Below are 25,604 nucleotides of genomic sequence, written 5' to 3' on the forward strand. Positions count from 1 at the left end.
TGTTTCATATGTTTCTCTAGTTTTTAAGGCAGATTTTAAATTTGCTTTAGTTTTTAAATTTGGTCCCTACTATATCATGGCTGAAAACGGAAATCAAGAGGATGTCAGTTTTTAGCATCCTTTCATCAACATGCCTGATACTGCCCCAACATTGATTAGTAAAACACAGACATCAGCACACTCTCAACGCACAGAAATTATTCACAAAATAATATATATAGAATACGCCAGAGGGGGTAATTCTAACACAAAACTTTCCTAAACTTGGCCTATCTCAGGGGATCACTTGTTATGTAGGTTACCTATGGCCTCGAGAAATATCAAATAGAATGGCAAGCCACTCAAATTCTTGGGCTGTGAAGAATGGATGGATTTTGAGAAACAATTTGAAAAAGCTTAAAATTTACTTGAGGAAGAAAGTTGTAAAAGTCTAACAAATAATTAAAAAGTTCAGGACCAGGGGGCTCTGTGATGGCCTGCAAGGTAAGAATGGTCCCTCACCTACAGTAATTCCATTCTTCTCATTAGTAGGGCTGTATGAAAAAAATTTGTGCTCAATTACTTCATTCTGAATTCTGTCAATAAAAATTTTTTGGAAATTTATGTTCTCTCTTGTTACATACATACCTAAAATAGTACCCATAATTTGATACTTTAGCCTATGAAGTCTGAAATATTTCCTGTCTGGTCTGTTACAAAATAGTGTGCTGACCCTAGATCTAGTAAGTACTTGTAAGTAAACAAATCCAAATTACAATGACACTAATTTCCAACTTTGATTCTCTACGGTTGCAAGTGGGACATTTTCCACCAAGGTATCTCAAATTTTCCTTTAATTCTCATTTATATTATCACCAAATATTCATTTCTTCTTTCAAAGTTCCTCCCTTCCTACTGCTACCACCACAGTTGAGCAACCTGTCACGTAATGCGCTTAAATTACAACACTTCTCCTTGTGGTCTCCACCCAATTCAAGTCCTTCTTAATGACTGCTACTGAGCTAATTTTTTTCAAAAAAATAAGCTTTACCATATCAATTTCATACTTCAGAAATCACAAACAATTGATAATATCAGGAGTCTAAAATACAGATAAATTCAGGTACTCTGTGGAAAAGATGTTCAAGGCTAACAAATTCAATGAAAAAAAGCAAGAGAACAAACAAAATATTCATAAAAATAATTCAACACATGCAGAAAAATTCAGTGACAAATGAATTTTGAAACACAAATGTAAATATCCCTAATCTACTTCAAAACAGAAACACCAAACCTCTCTCCTCAAACCATAAAGTTTTTCATGTATCTACTTAAAAGTAGAAAAAGTGTTAGAAAGATAAATGGCAAACTCTAAACAGTGATTACTTTGGTCAATGAATAGTAACTGCTTTGCATGAAGGGCAATTTCATGAGTGTGGGGTTTTTCGGCTGCTCTGAGCAGTTTGTGGGATTTTAGTTCCCCCAACAGGGATTAAACCCGGGTCACATCAGTGGAAGCGCCAAGTCCTAACCACTGGACCACCAAGGAATTCCCTTACTCCATGTGTTTTTAAGTGGTCTAATTTTTAAATCAAAGATTATGAATAATGTAATTAAAAATATAGAAAATGTATGTTTAGAACATGTGATTCCTAACAGAGTTCACATATTATGTGTACACTGAAAAATGACCTGAATGAAGACATCAAAATTTAACAGCTATTATCTCTTGAATGGTGAGGTTGTGGCTGATTTGCTTTTTCATCTTTTTTTACAGCTTGAAATTTTGTATATTTTCAAATTTTCTACAATGACTATGTATTATATGTATAATCAGAAAAACCCAAACAAGTTAAATACAGAAAATGCTCTTTTAATGGACAAAATGCAAGATGTATGAGAAATGTTTTTCTCAATAGAAACTCAGTGAGAGATTGAAAAATGAAAAGATTTTTGCATGAGATATTACCATTCCTCCCTATTTTTTAAAGGTATCTATTTAAAAATTATTAATCTAAAATATTAATTATTACTAATTTTTGGTGAGTTCACAAGAAATGAAATAGCTTTAAGCATTCTCTTTCCATTTAACATTACTTTTGTTAATATAATTTACTACTTAATTTTTCTGATAAATACATGCTTACAAAAACAGCTGCTATATCCAATGGAGAGAAAATAAATACTCTGAAAAGGAAATGTTTTAGCACCAAAAGTAAACTTCTTATTACATTTTATTTCTCTAGGCTGTGTTAACTTCTCTTTTAATAACAGAAGTAAAATTTCACTAAAAGATGAGGTTCAGATTGAGACTTTGTTACTGACAATTATTTCAAAGGATGACTGAGGCAAACAAAAAGCCAAAAATGCAAAACAAGACACTTAGGAGAAATAAAATGAATCTAAGACAGTTCCAGAAATAGGACAAAGGGGACACTAGAGGAATACTAGTTTACAAAGATCAGGAAATCAGACTATGCAAATGATAAAAGGAACAAAACTTAAAAGTAGGATTTCTTTTCTCATGTTTCATAAAGATTCTGTGAAGGATCTTTTTAACAAATTTCTGAAAAATAAAGGTCTCTTCAAGTTCTCCTCTCTGTATGCTAGCCTTTGAGACTGCAGATCAAAGACAAAAGTATACTCTTCTTTTGAGTTTCAAGATAAAAATGGGAAAATAAATGCTAAAATAGGAAGGAAAAAAAACAACACTCAAATAGAAGCAGTTTGAAGATATTATCCAACTAGCTTGCCACTTTTGCAGACTATAGGAATGAAATTATTAACTTTTTTGAAATTATTTTTTTGTCTACATCATTGACTGAAAGAAGTACCATGATTAGTTGTAAAACTAGTTTTTGTGACTGGTACATGGCTTGCTGAAAGGGACAACACACATGATCTGAATCAGGCTATGTTAAATCCTCATAGTATATGTAACAATACAATCAAATACAAAATTGCCTCAGTGATAACTGATTAGTTGAGGTGAAAGTAAAGATAATTCAAATTATACTTTTCTGCATAAGGAGCTTCCACAAGCAAATGAATTGCTAAGCAACTCAAGCTAAGGAAGACATTTTTCAGAACAAAGGCTCCCTTAGTGTTCTTATAGAAACCTTATAGTCTGGTTATATTTTAGAAGAAACATGAGTGTTTGGCTCAGGACTAGAGCTTAGAATTTACTAATGAACAATGAGAGACACTGTGACTTTCTTACAAATGTGTACAATATTACTAGGTTATGGCAACTTGTGTAAGGATGACACGCAAATGCATGAAGTATTCCATATTAAAAAAATTAGCAACAGACCATAATCCTGATAAACAATGAGGAGCTATAAGATTAGGCTTTTTATTCACTCACCTTAAATTATTTTGTTGGCCAGGTGGAATGACGCTATAGTAAACTGGCATTCCTGCTGCAGGCATAGATCCTTGATTAGACTGATTAGGGAACATAACAGGCTGTTGATAAGTGTGATGGGCAATTCCTTGAGAACCTTGAGGCAGTGAAACCTAAAATTTGAAAGACAATTTAAAGGGGAAAAGGTTTTTCAAAACCTTGCAAAGGTCAATGTCTCCAGCCTCCCTAAGCTTTTCAAATATGAGCAGTTAGGAATAAGCTAAACCTGCCCATAGGCTGTCTTGATAATTTAGTTACAGCATTACCACTTTATTTTTATGTTTTTTAAGCCAGTTATTGTTTTTGGCTAGCATTTATCAATAGTACAGTAGGCCAGGAGTTGTGTTCCAAAGTAGAAGTTATTTAAAAAAGAAATTGCTTCCAAATAAGGATAACCATTTGACATGGAAAGAATAATCACATCTAGCTCAGGTAGAGCTAAGTAAAACTCAGGTGAGGGTACTGGTGAGATACACTGGATCAGGAAGTATGAGCTCTGGAGCTTAAGATACCTAGATGTGATAATGATCCATCAGTTTTACTGTTCATGTGACATTGGACAAATAACTTAACTCTTCTGAGGCCTCAGAGTTCATTATCTTCAAAAACGGGATGTCTCTTTCACCTCAGGAGGGCTATTATAATTTCTATTTCCACGATCTAGTACAGAAGGTATCTGAGGAACAGCAGATCTTTCAATTCTGTTTTCTACAGTATCTACATAGAAACCATGTGAACATAATGGATTCATTTCTCCAGTTTCCACAGTTATCCAAAATAAAAAGCACAAAGGCATAAGGGTTTTGTAATTGACAAGTGTGCCACATTACAGGTGCATTGCCATGGTTTTGGCCAGTAAAAGCTTCTGCTGATGCTGATGTCAACAACAGCAGTGTCAATGACAGTAACAGTAGTTAATGGTGATGACAGTCAAGGCTGGCACTGAGTACTTACTACCATGTTCAAGTTCAGTTCCAAGAATTTTATGTATATTACTACATCAAGTCTTCCTAACAACCCTAAGAAGATATTTTTATCATCCTTGTTTTACAGAAGGGGTTAAAACCTTGCCCAATGTTGTATAGCTATCGAGAAGTCAGGGTTTGAACCCATGCCCACTGGCTCCAGAGCCGCAGTTCTTCAATTACCTCGTGATTCTCTGTATCTGGGGTCTGTGATTTATAAGTTAATGATTAACTTTTAGGTTGTTCCTACAGTCCCTTCAAAATACACAGTACCCTCTGAATTAGTTTCAATTTGGCTCATAGGCAAAGATACCGTTCTTGGTTTGATTTACTCAATTTTGTATGACAAAATGTATTTCAGTCTTTTTATCTACTGAGGTAGTGTAACATTCTATTATTATTTTAGATAATATTTAAGTTAGTGTATATGCTAGGTAGATCTAAGAAAAACCACACAGCTCAATTTAGATGATTTAAGCTACAGATTACATTTGTAACTAGAGGTAAACAAAACACCTGAAGTACCAAAAGAGAGGAAATGGTACTTGAGAAGGTACAGCTGTACCTTCTACTAAATAGATGACTTTTCAGGTTTATTTTTTATTTATGAATTTTACTTTCATTTTTTCAGCTGAGCCACGAGGCTTGCAGGATCAGGGGTTAAACCCAGGCTCTCGGCAGTGAAAGTAAGGAGTCTTAACCACTGGACTGCCATGGAATTCCCTCTGGCTTATTATTTAGATGAGTTTATCACCACCTAGCTTCTCTAACCAAATGTGGTAGGAAAAATGAAGCATTTTTCTATCATTCATCGCTTGTCAGAGCAACATTTCTCATAATCATTCACCCAATGTAAGGATTATGTGAAATACCATGAGAAAATGTACCTTGTAAAAAAAAGTATGCTATAGAAGTTATAACAGCTGTCTCAGCTCTGAAACACTTTGAGTATCTCTCTCCATTTTTAAAAACTACAATAACAAGGAGATAATTTATTTTAAACTTATATTTCAAGGCAGATCTTATTTACATAGTGCCTGGGTATCTGATAGATGCTAGACAGACTAGATTAGGTAGGTAGCATGAACAGGGTCTTTGACAAGGCAGAGTACTTGGCTTGGTAGTGATCCTGTCTAATGTCTTGCTATGGAGGAAGTGGGAGATGGGCAGTCTCGTGGGCCTCTACTTAAGCAGGGATGGTGGTGGTTTAGTTGCAAGTCATGTCCGACTCTTTGTGACCCCATGGACTGTAGCCACCAGGCTCCTCTGTCCATGGGATTTTCCGGGCAAGAATACTGGAGTGGATTGCCATTTCCTTCTCCAGGGGATCTTCCCAACCCAGGAATCGAACCCAGGTATCCTGCATTGCAGGCAGATTCTTTACCAACTGAGCTGTGAGGGAAGCCCCTTAAGCAGGGAGGACCGGAGTAAAAAGCAAGGATGTGAGAGAAGATGCAAAATCTGTTCCCATATGTACCTTTATTCCTCAGTTGCTTTCTATTATCAAAGGGCTTCAAACCTAGACATATTCTTAGTGCTCAAAAAGTCCTCAACGATTTCACATTTCAATTACGAATTTCATTTTCTGGAATTTCACAGAATATGCTACCTCCTTTGCTCACATCCTGCCCTATTCTCAGAATGTCTTAATTAATTTATGCCCATAATTTTATTTTAAGAGCTAATTAAAGGTTTATGTCTTTCTCTTCTGTATTAAGTCCCCAACTTATCCATGGCTGTATTTCATAATTCCTTCAGTTACTAGTCTGTAGATTATAACCAATTTGTTGACTTGTCCTTAGATGAAATATATGTACATTTACCTTCCCAACTTGATTATTTTTACATTGTGGGACTGAACGAAAATAGCCCCTGGATTTCTTCACATTAGACTCAACTATGGGAAAACATGATGCTAAGAAAACAAACTCACTCGCAGGCTACTCCAGAAAGGTAAAGGAAGATAAAATAAATGAAACCTGACACCTGAAAACGTGACACTGTATGGGCTAAAGAAATCTGACATATTAATGAAACAGTAGGTATTTCTACTTGAGAATTATGAATTAAAATGCATGACATTTTCAATACCATACTATTTCTTTTCTTCATTGAGTGGGGGTGGTGTGGGGGGTGGATATCAACTCCAGCATGGGAAATTGCACATTCTTTAATCTATAAACACTAATTTATAATCTACTCTATTTCATACACCTACTTACACCTTTACTTTTCCCTCCTGTTCCACTCTCTCCTCAAGAGACTTTGTAAGCAGCTGAAGAATAGAATAAGATATTTGCTCATACATGTAGGTAGTTGGAAACACAAACAGTGCCAGAAAAATTTACTTCACAATATTAATACGGTTCAGATATTTTTCAAAAAATTAATGAAGTGAATGAATAATGCAATAAAATGATAGAACAAAATTGTAACAACTAATAAAACTTTTAAGACTATAAAGTTACGTATTACAGAAGCCTTTCCCCACATTAAATGGAGAAGAAAGTAGTCCACATTTTATTTATTGAAAATCACCTCTAGCCAGTGCAGGTAGCGAGTGACCACGTACCTGATACGATGGCACTGAAGGATAGGGGATGACCACTCCTTGAATCTGATTTCCAACGCCGTTGGGCTGGCTGCCAACGAGGCTCTGGCTCTGGGGCTGCTGAACTCCAACTATGCCTTGGTAGTTTTGCTGCTGGTTGGGTATAACTTGATAACCTGTAATGGCACAGTGAGTTAAATCCTGCTTTGAAATTATTGCACTAGCAGTATGTTTTTGTATTTTAAGCAAGTTCTAAAATGACAGAATTCGTTTAAACAGCAAATCTCAAAAGTCTTCTATTATGACAGCCAACATTTAAAAGGTTTACTATGTAGGTAACCCAAGTCAGTCAATACTTCCCTACCCCAAAACATTCAAATTAAATTTGTATTCAAAGATCTCCTTTGCACTTCAGGAAATTTATAGGGCCAAAGACTTGGCTTATACAGACAGTTACTATTCGGCATGTGTTATAATTCGATACTAAAAATAACTTTCTGTGGACTAGGTCTGTCTACATAATTTGTGGGGCCCAGTGCAAAAGCAAAATGCAGGGCCTCTGGTTAAAAAAAAGGAGAGTTTTGAGGTGGTATTGGCAGAGCTAATCCTTTTCGAGACTGGAAATAATGGAAGGTGGGATGACTTTTATAGAAGAGCTGTATGTTTGAAAATTCTGACTAAGATATGAATCCTTATATTAGGAATGTCTCCAGGGCACAAGGGAAAATGTAGTTACTAGCAACTTTTAAGATTATCTCCTTATTAAGGTTACTTAACAAAGAAACTGATCATTAGAGGGGTTAAGCAATCTGCCTGAAGTTCATACATCAAACACCAAAAGGACAGTTCTTCCTAAACTTGAGACACTGCTGGTAACTTTACTAAGAGTATAAATATACTTTTATTAAGTGAATTTATTAGTTATTTAAATGACTCCACAATAAGGTCTGGGTAATGAATATGAATTTTATGTGTCTCTTGACCCTAAAAGGATTTCCTTGAGTAAATTAATTAGCTCAAGACATATGTAAATTACTAGAAACTACCACAAATTCTTGATTCTTTTTAAAAAAAGAAACCAGATTAAAATAAACAACCAATCTTCCAGCCAGGGAATCTAAAAAGCTTTTACAAAGACAAACCAAATGATGGCACTGCCTATACAAACTTCTACAACTAAAGGTAAGCTAAATGATTTCTCTAATACCATAGATCTATTTTGCTATCTTATAAATACCAGTTTTTATTTCTATCCTCATTAATTCCTAAAACAACAGGAATGGCAAAGATCCCATCTCAGGTGTTGATTTTGACAATGATATCAGTGTACTTGCCTGAAGTCTCAATGATTCTTCTCAATGACTAAAATAATTGAATAAATTTAGCATCACCCTTTTCTAAAGATATGAATACAAAACATATCTGGTAACTAAGCAACATATTAACAACAAAGTAAAAATACAGATACAATCAATCCTTTAATAATGAAGGGTTTTATAAAATGATGCTATTTCTGTGGCAACAGTGCTTTATTGCCACATTTCAAATGACTTCTCGCCAGTCAACCTTTCCCAAAAAATGTGTATTATGGTCTTTACAGGTAATAAAGTGACTATAAACAGGCTATTTCTTAAACATCTCTACCTGTGAAATTCCTATTAATACTCAAATTTGCAGATAAATAAACTTCTTTCTTGCTCCTCAGTCTAATACGTGACATCCAACTCTATTTTCAGTTTATCAAGTGACAAGCATTTCAAATTCATAAAGTCCAAATACCATCAAAACATACACAGACACATTTCCACTACTAGGAAAATAAAGGGCAGGAATGGAAAAGGGATGTGAGGACTCCTTCTTGTGTTGCAAGTGTCGCCTCTGAACACCCACACAGCATCGATCGCAGCATCATAATGTAGGCATAGCTCTTTATACACTGGGAAAATAACTTCTTATAATGGACTTGTCAGAATCACAGTCCACTAAAATAAAAAGAAAAATCTGAACACCTAGCAGAATTCATTGTAACATAATTTGACTTAAATTGTCACGTCCCCTAAGAAACTCAGATGTTTTTCATAACATTTTTATATTTTATTCAAAATATATTCAGAGTTATAGGTTGCCTTGAAAGAAAACTTTGGGAAAACAAGCCATTTATGTGCAAATGTGGTTCTGATTTTCTTTATCTAAATACATCAGTATTTGGAGATTCACTGTTTGCTTCCTGCTGGCAATTCCCTCTTATGAAAAAAAATCTGATACAGAAAGCTTCAATCAGTAGCTACAGATACCATGACACAGTGGTCTAATGTAAGACTGCTTGGAATCTGCACTAATAAATTTCCAGTGGTATTTTTATTCTTTAATGCAACCTTATCTCCACTAATGTTCATGCCTACTAATGGATATATTTATCTGCACACAAACATCACATTTTGAAAATGTGACAACACAAAATCCAAAACATCTGATTCTAGCACCTCATTTGTTACAGAGGGTAGTACAAGGATTCTGTGAGTTCAAGATGTGCCTGGAGGGTGATAAAAGGTAAGTAAAACACAGTCCCTATATTTGAAATTAGACATTCTTAGCCCTGACACCATATCAGAATAGCAGAATACGTAGGGTATTATGAAATTAAGAGGGATAAACTAATCCTGGCTGATATCCACAGAGGTACTAACATTTGAGCCTGGACTTAAAGAAAAGGTCTGGAAAAAGTAAAAAAATGAGTAACATGTTTGAGGAACAGAGAACATTAAGGAGTGGTTTAATTTAAACAGTGCATATGGAGTGAAAAGTGGAAGATGAAGGTAGAATATTGGCAGAGAATCAAAGATTTTACAAGTAGAAGAGCAGAGAGAACCATTAAGAAGTTCTAGATTTTAAAGACTGTGAAAGTAGAAAAATAACTAATATTACTACTTCATTCATAAGTAGCATAAATAAACTGGGGACATGTTCTTAACTAACAGTGGAACTATTAAAAATAAGAATGCCAAACACTTTAAAAGAAAATATTTTCCCAAGAAGCCCTCCTATTAATCTTCCCATAATTTTGTTTATTGCCTTAATCCACATTTCTTAAAAACTCGACAGGTAATATAAAATTGTTCCTGTTAACTGTTCTCTCATGGCTTGTGTACACCTTAAAAACAACAAAACTGAAATGGTGTGCTTTCTAAGGGCAGGGTTATCCACCCTGTTAGAGCGAAAAAAAAACCCCAAATATCCATACCAACTATTAAGCAAATAAGCCAAGGAAGTGGGCACTCAATTACATTTACCAAATAAATAGTGAGGAAAAATATGTTCTTAATAGAATAAAAATAATATATGTTTCTATATTCCAATACTCTGGCCACCTGATGGGAAGAACTGACTCATTTGAAAAGACCCTGATGCTGGGAAAGATTGAAGCCGGGAGAAGGGGACGACACAGGATGAGATGGTTGGACGGTATCACCTACTCAACGGACATGAGTTTGGGTAAACTCCGGGAGTTGGTGATGGACAGGGAGGCCTGGTGTGCTGCAGTTCATGGGGTGGCAAAGAGTCAGACACAACTGAGCGACTGAACTGAACTGATGTTTCTATACAAAACCCAGAGCTCCCTATGTGTTGACAGGCTCACTGTTCACGTTTACTGAATGGCTTTTGACAGCAAAAGTCATACTTAAGTTTTACGGTAACATGTCTATAGTAAGGTTAAACATATTTGCATTCTCATTAAAATAAAACTTGATCCCATGAACAGAAATTAACCTCAGTCCAGAATTACTCCTTAAGTCTTCCCTTAAAAAACACATAACCACCTCAGTGTGTACTTGATAAGGAAAAACATAACTGTTTTAGCTCATATCTAATATGTAAAGCTTGAAATGAAGGTTTAATTTAAACACTGCTGGGGGGAATGAAGGGACATTAAAAATACCCTTGAAAAAGCTTTATTTGACTAAAAAATAGGTTTTCATCAAAGAAAATTTAGAAAATACAAAAAAGGGAAAAAGTCAGAGTGGAAAAAACCATTTTTGTAAAACAATAACTTGCAGATGATCATTATTTACATGTTGTATTTATGGCTAGCCTTGTTTTTTCTGCATAGACAGCAACATATGTTCCCACTTCCATTATTTATAGAAATGGGTCATACGACGCATTGTTTCAAAACCTTTTCCCAAGCAATGTTTCCACAGCTAAACAACAGGGATTTTACAAAGCTATGGGAAGAAGTATTTAAGGAAATTTTCTTAGAACATATTTAGACCTACCTCAAGTTAATAATCGAAGGATGAGAAAAAGACTCTGAACTCTCCACTGCCTTTTAGGAAGAAGGCACGTGTCAAGAAGTGAACAAGACAAAAAGACTAAGTATTTCAGAACAATAAATCAGCTTTTGGTTTCCATTGTGGAATCCCACCCAAACACAAACGAAGCCCAAATTCCCATGGGTTTTCATTTAAAATACTAAATAATTACCATTTATTTGATAGCACAAGGTACTACTAGTAGCTAATATTCACATGACATTTATTAGGTTTTAGATACTACTCTAAGCACTTTCATGTGCGAACTTCTTCCATGCTCCCAATCTTCAATCTTATGAAATCTTCAGTTCAGTTCAGTTGCTCAGTCGTGTCTGACTCTTTGCGACTCCATGGACTGCAGCATGCCAGGCCTCCCTGTCCATCACCAACTCCCGGAGTCCACCCAAACCCATGTCCATCGAGTTGGTGATACCATCCAACCATCTCATCTTCTGTCGTCCCCTTCTCCTCTGCCTTCAATCTATTTCTTACTATCCCCATTTCTCAGATGAAAGAACAAAGGCATAGAGAAGCTCACAGTTTGCGTAAGGTTAACAGCTGTTAAGTGTTGTACCTGGATTTGCAGAGTAGCCTGATGCTAAACTTTACTTTTCTCAGGGACAGATGTTGACACAGACGGAGTATTACAGTAATACTGCTCCAATAAGCAGAACATGAAATGCCTGACCTTCTACTGTCTGAGCATTTTGGCTAATGAAGATTTTTACTACAGTTTCACATACCTGAGTCTCAACAGCAATTTAATTACAGGAAAACAAAGAATTATTGTAAATGGTCAATATTTGTGAGTATTAAGTGTTATCCAAAACAGGAATCACAATGAAAGGCTATTAAGCAGTTAGTCCAGATTGTAGGTAAAAGAACTTACGGCTGAAAACAAGGCCAACTGTCCCAGAGTTTATTCAATCAGTCCATAATGTCCTCTCTCTCTCCTTCACTTGTTTTGCCCACTACTCCCAAGATGCATCGGCTGTGCCCTCTAACTGCAAGGTTATACTTCTTTTGCCTCATTATAATGATTTCACATGGACATAAAGCAACTGGAAGGGGAAGAAGAGGCTCAAATGGTGTCATACTTCAGCTTCCACGTCCCCTGGTCTGTGCCTCTCAGCATTTTGTGTCAATCTCCAATGCTCCTCTGGATTTTAGCCTTGCTATACTCTACTGCCACATTCCAGATGTGAGTACACAGATTTCTCTAGCAGAATTTTCATAAATTTGGCTCCCCTCTCCACAATGTTGAGTTCCTGCACCAAGAAGTGAGCCTTTACTCAGTGGGGCAATGCCAACTTTAACCTGGACACCATGTATATAAGGGGCATGTCCTGTAACAGGGGTGAAGGCTTGAAGTTCCTGTGAAGGAATGGCTCTTTTCTACATACTGAATAAGTTTTACATTACTTTTATATTAGAGGAGGGGAAACCCACCAGGTGTGAACCATACTGAACAGAAAGCTACCAGGACCTTAGAAATCTTTCTAGCTTAAAAAGAAGAAGAAGAAGAAAAAAAAACCCATCATTTAACATTTGGTACGTTGCATGGCTGGTATCCTAGGAGGGAAATTCTACAACATTAAGAAAGGTGCCTAAAAGACTTTTTCCAGGAGTCATGATAAGGTGTTTGACCGTTCATTCCAATACTTAAACAGTCAAGTAACTAGTTAAAAAGTATATAATTTTAGAGTATACTCTCTACAGAACATGATATTAAATGCTGCAAAAAGATTATTGGACTTTTTCGAATGATGTAAGACCATGGGATATATGTTGGTTAAAGTTACTATAATCACAAGTAAAATTAGAAATATTCAGTTTGAAAGCACTAAAAAAAGAAAGAAATGCCCATCATTCTACTATTAAAGATAAGAACCTTACTATTGTTTATGCAAGACAAAACCATAATAGTGTGTTAGCAACATAAAGAACCATGTAATAAAAGACATGCCTTACTTTATTCACACCTGCTTAATAAAATTTACATCTTAAAGAAATGTTGTTTTAAACCTGTGTTTAAATAGTCAGGTTTCACAGCATCACTGTTACAGCGTGGCATTTATTAAAGAAGTGGCACCTTGGTTCAAGTTCATTATCTAATTCAGGCCAAAGGAGGGGAGGGACAAAGCTCTGATATGTTCAAAAGTATAGTTTGAAGACTGTCAAATATGAGAAAAAAAAAAATCCAACGATCTGGAAAAGAGGGAGAAGGGTGAGATTAGGAAGGATAAAAAAGCGTCTTGAGAATGAAAAGTATTGCTATGTTTTAAAAATACTACAAGAGTATTTCCAGTATTCTGAGGCTCAATACATCTCCAATTTGGCTACTACCTAAATTATTCTTTTGTCAATAAAGTGTTTCAGTACATCTATTTAAAAAAAATACTTTCAGTGACAAATCTGGATTTAAACTGGGTGTATGAAGAAAATAGAATATCTCTTGTAGAAATTTCTGAATACTGTAGGAAAGCATCTGTTTTGTAAAGCAAGCAATGCCACTATATATGATATCAAACAACAGAATAAACACCCAGATTTCAGTGTAAGTGTTATTTAACACTGACATTCTCCTTTGTTAAAAGATCGCAGTTTTGCAATACTATCCCATTTCTTCCAGCGCTTTCAGAGGAAACCACAATCAATTCTGCAAGCTGAGAGAACTAGGACAATACAAATTGATGGCTCAGGCACTTCCCCGGAGGGCTCCAAAGAATATTCTGTTTTTAACTCTCTTTGACTTCAGCAGGGAAAAGAGCAAGAAGGAAACACAGCGCTCAGCAGAAAAGCACTGCACAGGCATGAACAGGCTAGTTCTATTTTATACAGGTGACCTGAACTATCACTTGTGCTTAATTGCGCTTAATTAAGCACAATTGTGCTTAAGAAAGCAATCTTAATACGGATTAGACATAATCAGAAATATAAGAAAAAGAAACTGAAGAAGTGCTTAGTCAGAATAGTCATAAATATAAGGTTATTTCATTTAACGGTATTATTAAATTTTTTCAAGACTGAATTTGCACAGCAGAAGCACTGCTGTCAGGGTAGATTTTTTTCTTTCTTGGGTGAGCCATTTTGCCAACTCTAAATTTAATTGTAACCAGGTATCTACAAGACAGTTTATGAAAACCGTTTCCAAATCATCAAAATCTCAAGTTTGTAATCTGATTTCTATTTTGTCTGTGGCATTATTTTAATGAGCAGGCAAATTCAACTAAGATAAGTCTGTTAGGTGCATGTGGAAGAATACACATTCACCTAACACCAGCACACAATCGCTGTTCTTTATCTTCTATCACCCTCTGCTCTCCTACTCCTGTGCCTTAAATTAACAAAATTACAAACACAAAATATTAATCTAATAAAAGCAGGTTCATACAGGTTATAGGTCAAAGCTATTTAAATGACAGTCCTGTGGAAGAGGGTATACAACTCAAGGAAATCTGTGGGTACTTACCAGATGTGTTTGGCTCCAGCGGCGGCAGGTTAGTGAGGAAGGGAAAAGGGAAATATGTGGATTTGTAGGTAACATACAATGTTTGAGTCTGTGCTGGTCACGCAATACTAAGAAACGCTTACAGAATCAATGATAAAACAAGGGTAGCCAGGACTACCACCTAGTAATATAAATACAAAATTCCTATTACTCAAGTCAATAGTTGTCAGTAAGTGACTTTGTAGCTAGAGTCCCTATTTGACATAACTAATCTCTTATAAGTATCACCCCTCCTCTGATTATCCAATAGGATCCTTTCTTCCTTGTTTGTCTTTCATATCCTGGTTACTTTTAAATTTGTGCCCTGCAAAGCTGCCATTATTCTTGGGCATCTTACAGACTGTTTAACCCAAAATGTTTCTCCTGTGGCTGTGGTCAACAGGACCCTACTGTAGTCTGCTGATTGGAAAGCTAAGACTACAGGTATAATGCATTGATAATCTTTGAATTACCACAGGCTGCAAAACTAAAATGATATTTAGCTTTATGGAGTCATTTTTGCTTCCCACATGCATACAATATCACAGTTTGGAAAAAAATTAAATTATATCCCTTCAAATACCTTCAAATGCTTTTATGTATCTTAAGTCCATTTAATGGCATGCACAACAATACTCCTAAAAAGCTATTTAGTAATAGGGAAAAAGATGTATTTGACTTTCGCTAAAGAATCTGGCATGCTTATAGGACATTAAACTTTCAAGAAAAGCTCCAATCAAAAGCAATCTGCCATTCAATTCTTCTTTGGAAAAGAAATTAAAGCAACAGCTTTCATGAATTTTTAAAAGGTAAATTATATTAAGCCAAGGTTGTCATTTAAATTCAAATCCCTATTTCTGAGTATGAAGCATGATTAAAAGGCATTACAATTAATGGAAAATATAAGCAAATGTTAACACTTTAATATAGCATTAAAAGAAAGAAGGGAAAAAAGGAAAGAAAAGAAAAGAAAGCAGTGGAAACCTGAGTAAAAAGAAGCCAGGAAGCAGCTGAAAAAGAGACCGGTTCACTGTGAGAAATGTAAACCTCTCAGACAGTGCTACGGCCCCGAATCCAACAGCTCAGGAACAAGGCCAATTATTGCAAAATATTAAATATATATGGTGAAGCTGCAAACTTTTCAAAAGAGTCCTAAGAATGAAAGCAGCTAAACAGAACAGCCAGGCCTCATAAACCTAAAATCTTTGCTGTAACTACTACCTGCAGGAAGTTTCTTTATCATATACTCCATAGTTTTCAAGCTGGACATTTTATGGTAAAGGGTTAAGATAACAAATTCTTATACTGCAGCTGGCAGGTAACCGATCGTTTAAAATTTTTGCTTGTATGGTTCCTGTTAACGGCAGCAGGCACTAAGCTATTGCAAACCAATCTTCCATATTCTACGCTTCTGAACTAGAAATGACTTATCTAAGACAGACATACAGAATCATGGAATTGTAGGGTACACAGAAGCTTCAACAGACGTATTAGCAAAACTCCCTTACTTGGCAAGTGAGTAAATTGAAACCTAGGGGCTTTACATGATACACCTAATACCAGTTAAATACAAATAAGGGCTTTTAGGATTTGACTCCTATTTTGTTTTCTTTCATGTAACAAAATACATTGTCCAAAAGGCCTTATGTAGCCAGAATTTCTTCTGCTTCTGTTGACAGGGGTTGACTCAACCTTTCAACCTTGTTTTAATGACCATAGTAGTTTCACATTCATAACAGAAGATTTGTATGTTCTTTCCCCAGCAGTAATGTTAGTACTGATTTCAATTCAGTTCCCATAATAGATGGGTTTATTGTCAAGGAGATCAGTAACTACAGCTGTCCTCTGGCATGTGGATGGAAGACCAATCCTTGAGATATTTCCCCAACTTCTTTCCTGCCCTCAAAAGGGAAAATAATAGAAAATCCTATGTTTTATTGCTCATACCCTACTGATCTGAGAACATCTGATTCAACTGGGTTTGTTAATTTAGAGCAAAATTTTCTTCAGATTCATATACAAACATTTAAAAATTATTTATTTGTGCCTCAGTGGAAATAAGTTGTTCCAACTTATCTATCTTATCTAAGGGATTTAACAAATTGCTTCTAATTTTAATCAGAGTGGGAAGGTGGAAAGTAAAAAATATAAGAAAAAAAAAGAAAACGAGAAAGTATAATGTTTACATACAAAAATGTAAGTTACTACAAAGTAAATTGCTTTAAATCTGTAAAAAGAAAATCAGAACCGAAAAGCTACTGTGTGCATTTCCCAGTGCATTTTGCTTTTCTGTTAGGAGACATACAAACATAAATGCACATTTTTTAAAAAAATGTCTTTATTCGAATACACTGGGGCCTAGTTGCAGCACATGGGCTCTTGGTTGTGGTGCACAGACTCTACTTGCAGTGCTTGGGCTTAGCTGCTCTGCAGCATATGGGATCTTAGTTTCCCGACCAGGATTTGAACCCATGTTCCATGCATTGCAAGGCGGATTCTTAACCACTGGACCACCAGGGAAGTTCCTAATGCACAATTCTTGTTTTTTATTTTTATTTTTTTTTTAAAATGCACATTTTTTTCTGTAAGCTTAGACATAAAAAATGATCACTGGCTAATCACAAAAGTCTTTAGATTATATATATTAATCATCCAACTCCTACAAATTCCATACAAAGGTTCAATATAAAGATGAACAAAGTAAGTGGCACTGGCATGACTGAAATTTTCTTTAAAGGGAAATTTTCTTTCCTACTTACTAGCATAATAATAATTTTTTCCCCTTTCAGATAAGGGTGCTTTGAGGATTTATTTCTCTTCTATTCTTCAAACTGAATGACATGAACCTTAAGTTTGAGTTGAGAAGATATTATTACATGTTACATTAATATTATGACTGACTCTTTTAAGAGTCAAACACAATGGCAAAATCATACAGACACATACACTTTTCTGTGCCTGTACTGTCCAGATGCAATCTGACTTATTGTTTCTTTCCTTCTCACCACAACCACCAGCATTAGGAAAAACCCAACAATTAAAATATCACTGATAATGAACACATGTCATTTGTTATGTAGATATTCTGGCCCTGAACTGGGAGGTGTGGCATTCACAGTTGTTTTACAGTAATTGGGAATATTTTTGGTAGAGAAGCATTTGCATGAACACAGTGGTCCAAACTGTGATTGAAAGTTTTAATTTTGCAGGCACTTTGACAATAGAGACGAATAAAATTTAGCCATGAAAAAGAATAAAACTGAGAAGCTCACACAAATACAAAACAAAGTTTCTTTGCCCGCTTCATTAACTAGGTATACTAATGAACTAATAAGTTAATTAGTCACATGCAAAGTATTTGAATGGGGAAAGAAAAGGCCAATTTCTTTTTTTACTATCATAACATTAGCTGTAATCTGTATTATAATTTGTTTTATAAAATAACAATAAAATAATTAAACATTAAAATGTAATAAGTTAAACAATAAAAATAAATATAATCTTTTAAAAAATAAAATAAAATAATAAAAATAAAAATAACAAATATAATCTGTATTATAAATAATTAATAAGTAAATATAACAAAAACAAATAATAAATAAAATAAAAAAAACAATAAAAATAATAAACTATCATAATTATGATATGAAAAGTCAGTCAAGGAGGTCCAGGAAACTTAGGAAATAATTTCTATTAGAATGAAACAACAATGTATTTAAAGTTAGTGAGCAGTGTCATGACCTATGTCTCCAGCTATAAGGGACAGCTTCTGATGCCTTTCAAAATTAGACCATATACCAGCTGAACTGGAATGTATTACTAAACCTCAGGAAACCCTGAAATTAAAGGGAGTCAATTTTGAGACAGAGGACAAATTCTAAGTTGGCCAAAATGACCACTGTATGTACTCAACATCCTTTGGAAGAACGTTTGTCACACATATAAGACAAGGCCAGTAACACAAAAATGGGAAAAACCTACACATTAAGTACAAGACAGCTCAGCTCCTGAGAGCAACAGATTGAGGCCCTGGAAGTTTCCCTGCTGAGGTGATAAGTAAGAGTCTTATCTGGTAAAACTGATGATGAGTGAGGACTGCACGAGTGAGGAGAGGCAAGAACAGTTCTCTCATCAGACCACGCAGGGCAGATGTCTTTCTCCTGAAATTGTGGAACCCATCAAAGGCTACATACATGAGCAAGAGCAAGAAACTGTCCAGAACAGATGGAGGGTTATGTGGCCTCAGCAATCATGCTGATGTAGTCTGAGCACCTTCAAATGGTGACAAGCAGCTAAAAAGGCTTCAAAGAAACCAATAAAAATTCTCTTTCAATACCTAGAGTTATATAAAAGGCTGAAAAGAATACCTTATTAAACATCTGGGGCAGAAGCACACATCTAGGTGGGAAGCACAGAGAGAAATGAATTTAGTAAAATTAGTAAGATAGCTTTTACACTGAGATCATAGTTGTCTTCATGGAAGGCTTAGAGAAAATTTGAAAGGGGCAAAAGAAAAACAATCTTTCCAGTTTTAATACATTTGACATGTTTAGGATTAGACTGCATTTGGTTTAAATATACCTTTCACTACACAACCAGAAAACTGAAAAACAAAACACAAAAAAGATGTGTAAGAACATCGTTCCTTTCAATGCATTCCTACACAGACGAAGACACCAAAATATCCTCACTCTCAACCAAAGTTAGGTCACTTTGGGCCTTGTTCTGGGTTACCTGTTCAGCAGACATGTTAACTTCCTTTTCTGTAAGTCTTGCTGTCTACTACAGGACGCAGTGACGGCTGCAGGTACGCGGCAGTCAGCACTGCGAAGCTGCTCACGGCACAGTCTTCTCATTATGGCTCCCAAGTCTTTAGCGTGGAAACCTGACGGTGTGGTATTCTCTGGATGGTGCCCACTCTTTTCATCTAAGATCTGCCTACTCTTTTTCCTCTCACTGGTTTGCATATTCACATGTATTCATCTATCTACAATCCTTGACTGACTGAGGGTGGCAGTACCTTGGCAGTACCTTAATGGTAAGACGGAAATAAACCAGGATGAAAAAACATCAATCCTCAAAGCTAAGAATTCCTAAACTCATGAATTCCACTCACCTGTCTGTTGTGCAGGCTGTGGCAGTGGTTGGTTCAGATGTGAACTGTAATGGACCGAAGGGACTGGGCGATACTGAGGTTGATTAGAGTGGTAGTGGCCTGGAGCACAGTAACAGGCTGGCATCTAGAATAAGGATTGAGGGAAAAATAATTAATTTTACGTGCAGTAGAAATCTTTATTTCCCTGTCAGAAATATCAGAGTGTAATGAGTAATAATTCTCCCCATCACTGATCATCTGAAAACTGATTTTTCTGTGCTTTAAATTTACCTGAAAAAAAAATTTAAAAATTTCAAACATATAGTATACATAACAAAAGATATATACCAATTTCCCCACTACTAAATTTGATTTAGTAGATTTAAATTTTTTGGTCATATTTGTTTCAGATTTTTCTGTTACAAAACCAAATACTATTGAAATACTTAAAGGCTCACTCCAACATTCCTTTGCTCTACATGCCATAGAAAAAGCACCATTATCTCACAGTTGGTGTATATCATTCCCATAAATATTTTTAAACTTCTCGAGTGTGTGTGTGTGTGTATGTGTGTAACCTATTATCAATTACCTATGTAATATACTATAGAATTGTTGAGAATTTTAAAAACGCAGATTTATGGTTACTTTACATAACTTCATGGGCTTTCCTGGTGGCTCAGCGGGTAAAGAATCTGCTTGTAATGTGGGAGACCTAGGTTAGATCCCTGGGTTGGGAAGATCCCCTGGAGAAGGGAAAGGATATCCACTGTAGTATTCTTGCCTGGAGAATTCCATGGACTGTATAGTCCATGGGGTCGCAACGAGTCGGACATGACTGAGTAACTTTCACACACTCATTCACATAACTTCATGCAGCTCATTTTGCAATTAACATTGTTTCTGAGACTCATTTTGGTTAAAGCATGTATCGGGAGCTCATTCAATTTACCTGCTGAACACCTATCACCAAATATGTAAGTCAGTTTATCGTTTCCTACATAGGCACATTAGCACTGATTGCATTCTTTAATTTTTCTCATATTTCCAATGCAAATTAAAATGCCAATACACATTTTGTCAATTATACTTTAATAAAGCTGGAAAAAGTGCCAATAAGACTAGCCTGATTTAGTTTTCTACCCAAAGCCATTTGTATCAGTTGTGAATTTCTCTAAACGTAATCGGATCTGGTTTGGGGTAAAGAATAAACAATTAATCCATTGATATGGAAGTATGTAGAGAGTTAACTTCATTAGGTTCACTGGCTCTCAAGTTCTGCTCTTCTGATTGGGCTACTTCTAAAAGAACAGAGATCTGTGTTTTTTTTTAATTTTTTAAATAAGATTAATATCCATTCATGGTAAAGACTCCCAATAAACTAGGAATATAAGAGAAATGTACAAAAAAAATCCACGGATAGTTTCACAGTTAATGATGGAAGACTGAAAGCTTACCCCTAAGACTGGGAACAATGTAAGCATAGGTACTTCAAAACACATTTCAGTTAATACATGGATTCTAGAGATGTTACTTCCCTCTCCTGTGAGTATATTCAACAGTGGTGCACTTAGCTAATGCAATAAGGCAAAAAAGAAACAAAAGGTAAAGAGATTGGAAAGAATAATATATGTAGAACAATCAAATTTAGAAAGTCTGCAGGATAAAAAGATCAATATACAAAAACAATTTTATTTCTACATATTATCAGTTAACAAATAGAAAATAAAATTTAAAAATAATTTCCTTTAGAATATCACTTTAAACATTCAATATTTAGGATATATTTTAAAAACTATATGTGATACTTGTGTAATGAAAACCACAAAATACTACTGACAAAAAAATTACAGAAGAGCTAAATAAATGGAGAAAGGTAACATATTTTTGCATAGGCGATTCAACAGTGTTAAGATGCTAATTCTCCCCAAACTGATCTATTTCTTCTTAAAATGTACCATCTTATTTTCATAGTGTATTTACTTTATGTGTTTCTCTTAAGCTAGTTAAAACAAAAGAAACCTCTCAGAGTCAGAAGGGAACTCAAAGATCATATAGTTTAACCCTCCAACTGAAGTACCTACCGGTCATGTGGTTGTCTAGAATCCATTTTAGTCTCCAAAAGGGAAGATGGCTGACAAGTTTTGTTCACATGTTCTCACAAAGTCTCTCCGCACAAAATTAAAATTAAGGTCTCTAGAGTTAGAAGATGAAAAAGCAATGTACCTGTGGAGAGGGCTGCTGGATATATCCCTGCTGCTGGAGCACTGGCTGGCTGACAGGATGACCAGAGGCAGAATAGCCAGGAGTAGGGACTGGCTGCCCAGGTGGTAGGGGAGGAGGCGGCGGCGGCGGGGGCGGGGGCGGAGGGGCTGCCGTCATGATGTAACCAGACTGCTGCGGGGGCTGAAGAACAACAGTGGACTGGAACATGGTGGCATGAGGGTCAGAACCATCTGCTGATGGCTGGCGGGCAAGACTCATGTGGCTAAACTGAGACCCAAGGTTGTCCTGCTAAAAAAGGGAGAGGTCAGAAATCAGTAAGCTTTCCATACACAGACCAATCTTATCAAAGAAAAATACTTCATGTATTTTAAGAAGAGCTACAGTAGTATATATTAATATCATGGAAATTATCTATCTACAATAAGCATGATTTAATAGAAGAACAGCTTCAAGAAAATTGTAACTCTGAGGCAGGAAGGTAGCAATATTACAATGTTGTCAATGCCGTCATCACAAATTACTTATAAAATATATCTCATGGAAATGTATAGCATGCAGAAAAGAGTAGAATATAACAACATTTCACAATAAAAAAATGGAGACACTTATTTAAAATGAAGATTAAAGGCACACTTCTATATTAGGCAACTAACATTTTCTGAAAAGACTTCAAAGACCAGGAGTCTAATTACTCTTTAATGCCCTTCTTCCTAGAAGGTAAGAAGAGTCAGGTTCTATGCATTTCTGTATTTCCTCCCATACCTATTGATCAAATACAGTAGCAGAAATGAAATAAAATATATAAAATCTATCCTCTCTGATCTACCCTCTCTGATCTCTCTAAACTCAAAAATAATTTGGTTATCAATTCTATTCTTCCCTGGTGTTTTTTGGTCTACTCCTTAAATCAGATACTAGGCAAATGTAAACCAGGTGAGAGTTTTCTATTGCTTTTGCTACTTGGAGAGCCCCAGTGGTGTCAAGAAAAGGCTACAATCTATCTGCTATCTGACAAATGTTTATCTGACTCAACAAAGTAAGGACCAATTCTGACTTGTCTACATAGTATCAACTGAAATGACTACAATGGGGTTAAAATAGCATTCCCTTGTTTCCAAGGAGCCAGACTGGCAACAATGTGTATCACATTTTGCTGATAGAAAAAATTTGAAAAAGGAAAATTACTTTAAAAATTGTGGCAACTGAGTTGTCAGATCAAAGCTGACATGTCTGCAATTTCTATAATCTGTTTATTTTTGCAAAGTAAATTAAGGCTATGGAGATGATAAAGGATTGAAAAAAGGAAACCTGACTTAGTGACTGAAAATATATGGCATGGCTTTACCCTTCCCAAATGGTTGTTCTGACTTAGTCTAGCACTATGCACCTAATTCAATGAATAACTTCAGAAGAGGAAAATATACCTAAAAATGCTTACCAGCTGTAATGAAAATGTAATATGTCCAAATATTTTAAAAAAAGATACCATAATGATTGATATATACCACCATTACAGTCATCTTGGTAAAAAAGTCATTTTCTTACTCCAATGATCTGCCATTTTTCAAAACATTTTTGAGGCTTTTATGTTATTTTAAAAAATGTTCTCAACGTTCTCAATGCTGGCAAAATTTCATTTTCTCAGACTGAAAGTGATCTTTGAAAATCATTCAGAGCCAAGGCTGGTAAATAAGGTTGCCCTACAGCTCAAAACAAAAACACCCTCAACAAAACATTTTTTAAAAAGTGTTGAGTGATTTTAAGAGACATCTTATAGTTTAAAAATGTGATGACCATATAGTCTGAAAAGTAAGAGCATCACTGGGAAAAAGTATACAGGTGGTTAGGTAGAGTCAACTTAATGGAAGGAATTAACGTTTACTGAGTATCTATTTCATTTTAGGCACTATGCAGGAGGTACTTTATATTGTGGTCCCATATGTTCACTAACTAGAGATGGTCATTACGGAGCTCTTACTGAGAGGTATAACTTGGGGCATGCTTTGGATGAAAGGGAGGACCATTACTTTATAGTCACAGATTAAATATCTAGAGGTCTTGATATCTTAGGAAACTGGAAGTTCCAACTCACCCCAATGACTGATACTAAGTTTATTGGAACTGGTGGGGAAAGAAAGTCTAAACCCAGATGAAAGCGTGTGCTACCCCAGGGCTGCACAGATCTGCACCAGCCTCAATGAGAAAAGTAGTTAAAACATCTTAGGACCTGAAGATTATTTCATTATGAAAAACAAGGAAAATATTAGGCTTTACATAATTGCCAAAATAAGCCAATATAACAAATATTTTATGGAACAGAATAAATTATTTCTAATATAGTTTAAAAAAAATGCTTTTTCCAAAATATATGTATCCCTGACGTTAGAAAATCACAGAAGAACATATCACATTAATCACATTCACAAGGATTCATCACACATACACCCATAGAAACAACGCAGGAGGTGAATAGAGATATAGTACCACGGAGTATTGCTGAGTGGGTGAGACTGGCAGGAGCGGGGATGGGTAAGGGGCTGTAGAGTACTGAACAGGCTGTGAAGAGGGCTGCAGAGGACGAATAGGCTAAGGAATAACAGGTTGGCAAACAATGTTAATGTCAGAATAAAATGTTAGAGAAGAATTAGATAAAATGGAAAGTTACAGTTTTTTGGCAATAGGTTAAAACTATAGTCATCTTAAAAACAATATAGGAAACAACAAAAACAATAGTAAGCGAAGAAACTCTACATAGAAAATTTTTGAGAACATACATTTTAATTTAAACCATAATTAGAAAATATTTTTTTCATAAAACTATTTGATTCACTACAACAGGTAATTTAGAGATTTCAAATGATTATCCTACAAGACCCTTGGGTTAGGTCTGTAAAAGAAAACCCCTTTATTCTTTCTTCCTGGTTTGATGAAGGGGCTGCTCTACTTAGCTATATAAACACTAAGCAATAGAATTTTTCTTCTATTCTTATTATCAAACAGTATAACAAACATTATATCTATGTCAAGTATTCTATTTGACAAGGCATTATTACTCTTTTGGGATCAAAGTGCCTAAACTTTAGCAATTTTTCAAGGAAAATATACTGTAGGTACCATTACAAATAGCCTAAAGAAAACACACACACGAACAGATCTCTTCTATATAAGGAAGATACATACAGTTTTCTAACTAAAAATTTTTATTGAGAGAATATTAGAAGTTGAGAAACTACACTGGGCCTTTGAACAACTCAGGGCTTAGGGACACTGACTCTCCAGGGTCAAAAATCTGGGTATAAATGGCTGGCCCTACATCTGCAGATTCCAGTCCATGGATCCAAATAGTCACAGATCACGTATACTGTATGTAGTATGTACGTGCTAGGAAAAATAAAAAAATCTGTGTATAAGCAGATCCTTGCAGTTCAAACTTGTACAAAGATCCACTGAAGTTCTTCGAAATTTTACTAACAAAATACATATCAGGGGAAAAAAAAAAATCAAGATTTATGTTTCCCAAGGGTACTCACAGGTATTTTAAAGAATGAAAGAAGTTTCAATCATATTTAAATTTTAGGAAAT

The 25,604-nt window shown here is 35.4% G+C and overlaps 1 protein-coding gene across 11 annotated transcripts in view; it reads right to left on the reverse strand.

The window, feature by feature from the left end:
- Positions 1-25,604, reverse strand: part of R3HDM1 (R3H domain containing 1) — a 154,861-nt gene that overhangs the window by 21,934 nt on the left and 107,323 nt on the right. For 8 of the 11 annotated variants that reach the window (XM_043894565.1, XM_043894563.1, XM_043894564.1 and 5 more), the window contains 4 exons: positions 22,023-22,310; positions 19,818-19,941; positions 6,923-7,077; positions 3,347-3,498 (listed from right to left, as the gene is read on the reverse strand). In XM_043894565.1, the coding sequence (XP_043750500.1) occupies positions 3,347-3,498; positions 6,923-7,077; positions 19,818-19,941; positions 22,023-22,310 (719 nt within the window). Of the gene's footprint in view, positions 1-3,346; positions 3,499-6,922; positions 7,078-19,817; positions 19,942-22,022; positions 22,311-24,506; positions 24,609-25,604 lie in introns of all 11 variants that reach the window. The other 3 variants (XM_043894560.1, XM_043894561.1, XM_043894567.1) reach the window with 2 other exon arrangements.

This window comes from Cervus elaphus, chromosome 33, assembly GCF_910594005.1.
Source record: "Cervus elaphus chromosome 33, mCerEla1.1, whole genome shotgun sequence".
Classification (NCBI taxonomy): Eukaryota; Metazoa; Chordata; class Mammalia; order Artiodactyla; family Cervidae; genus Cervus; species Cervus elaphus.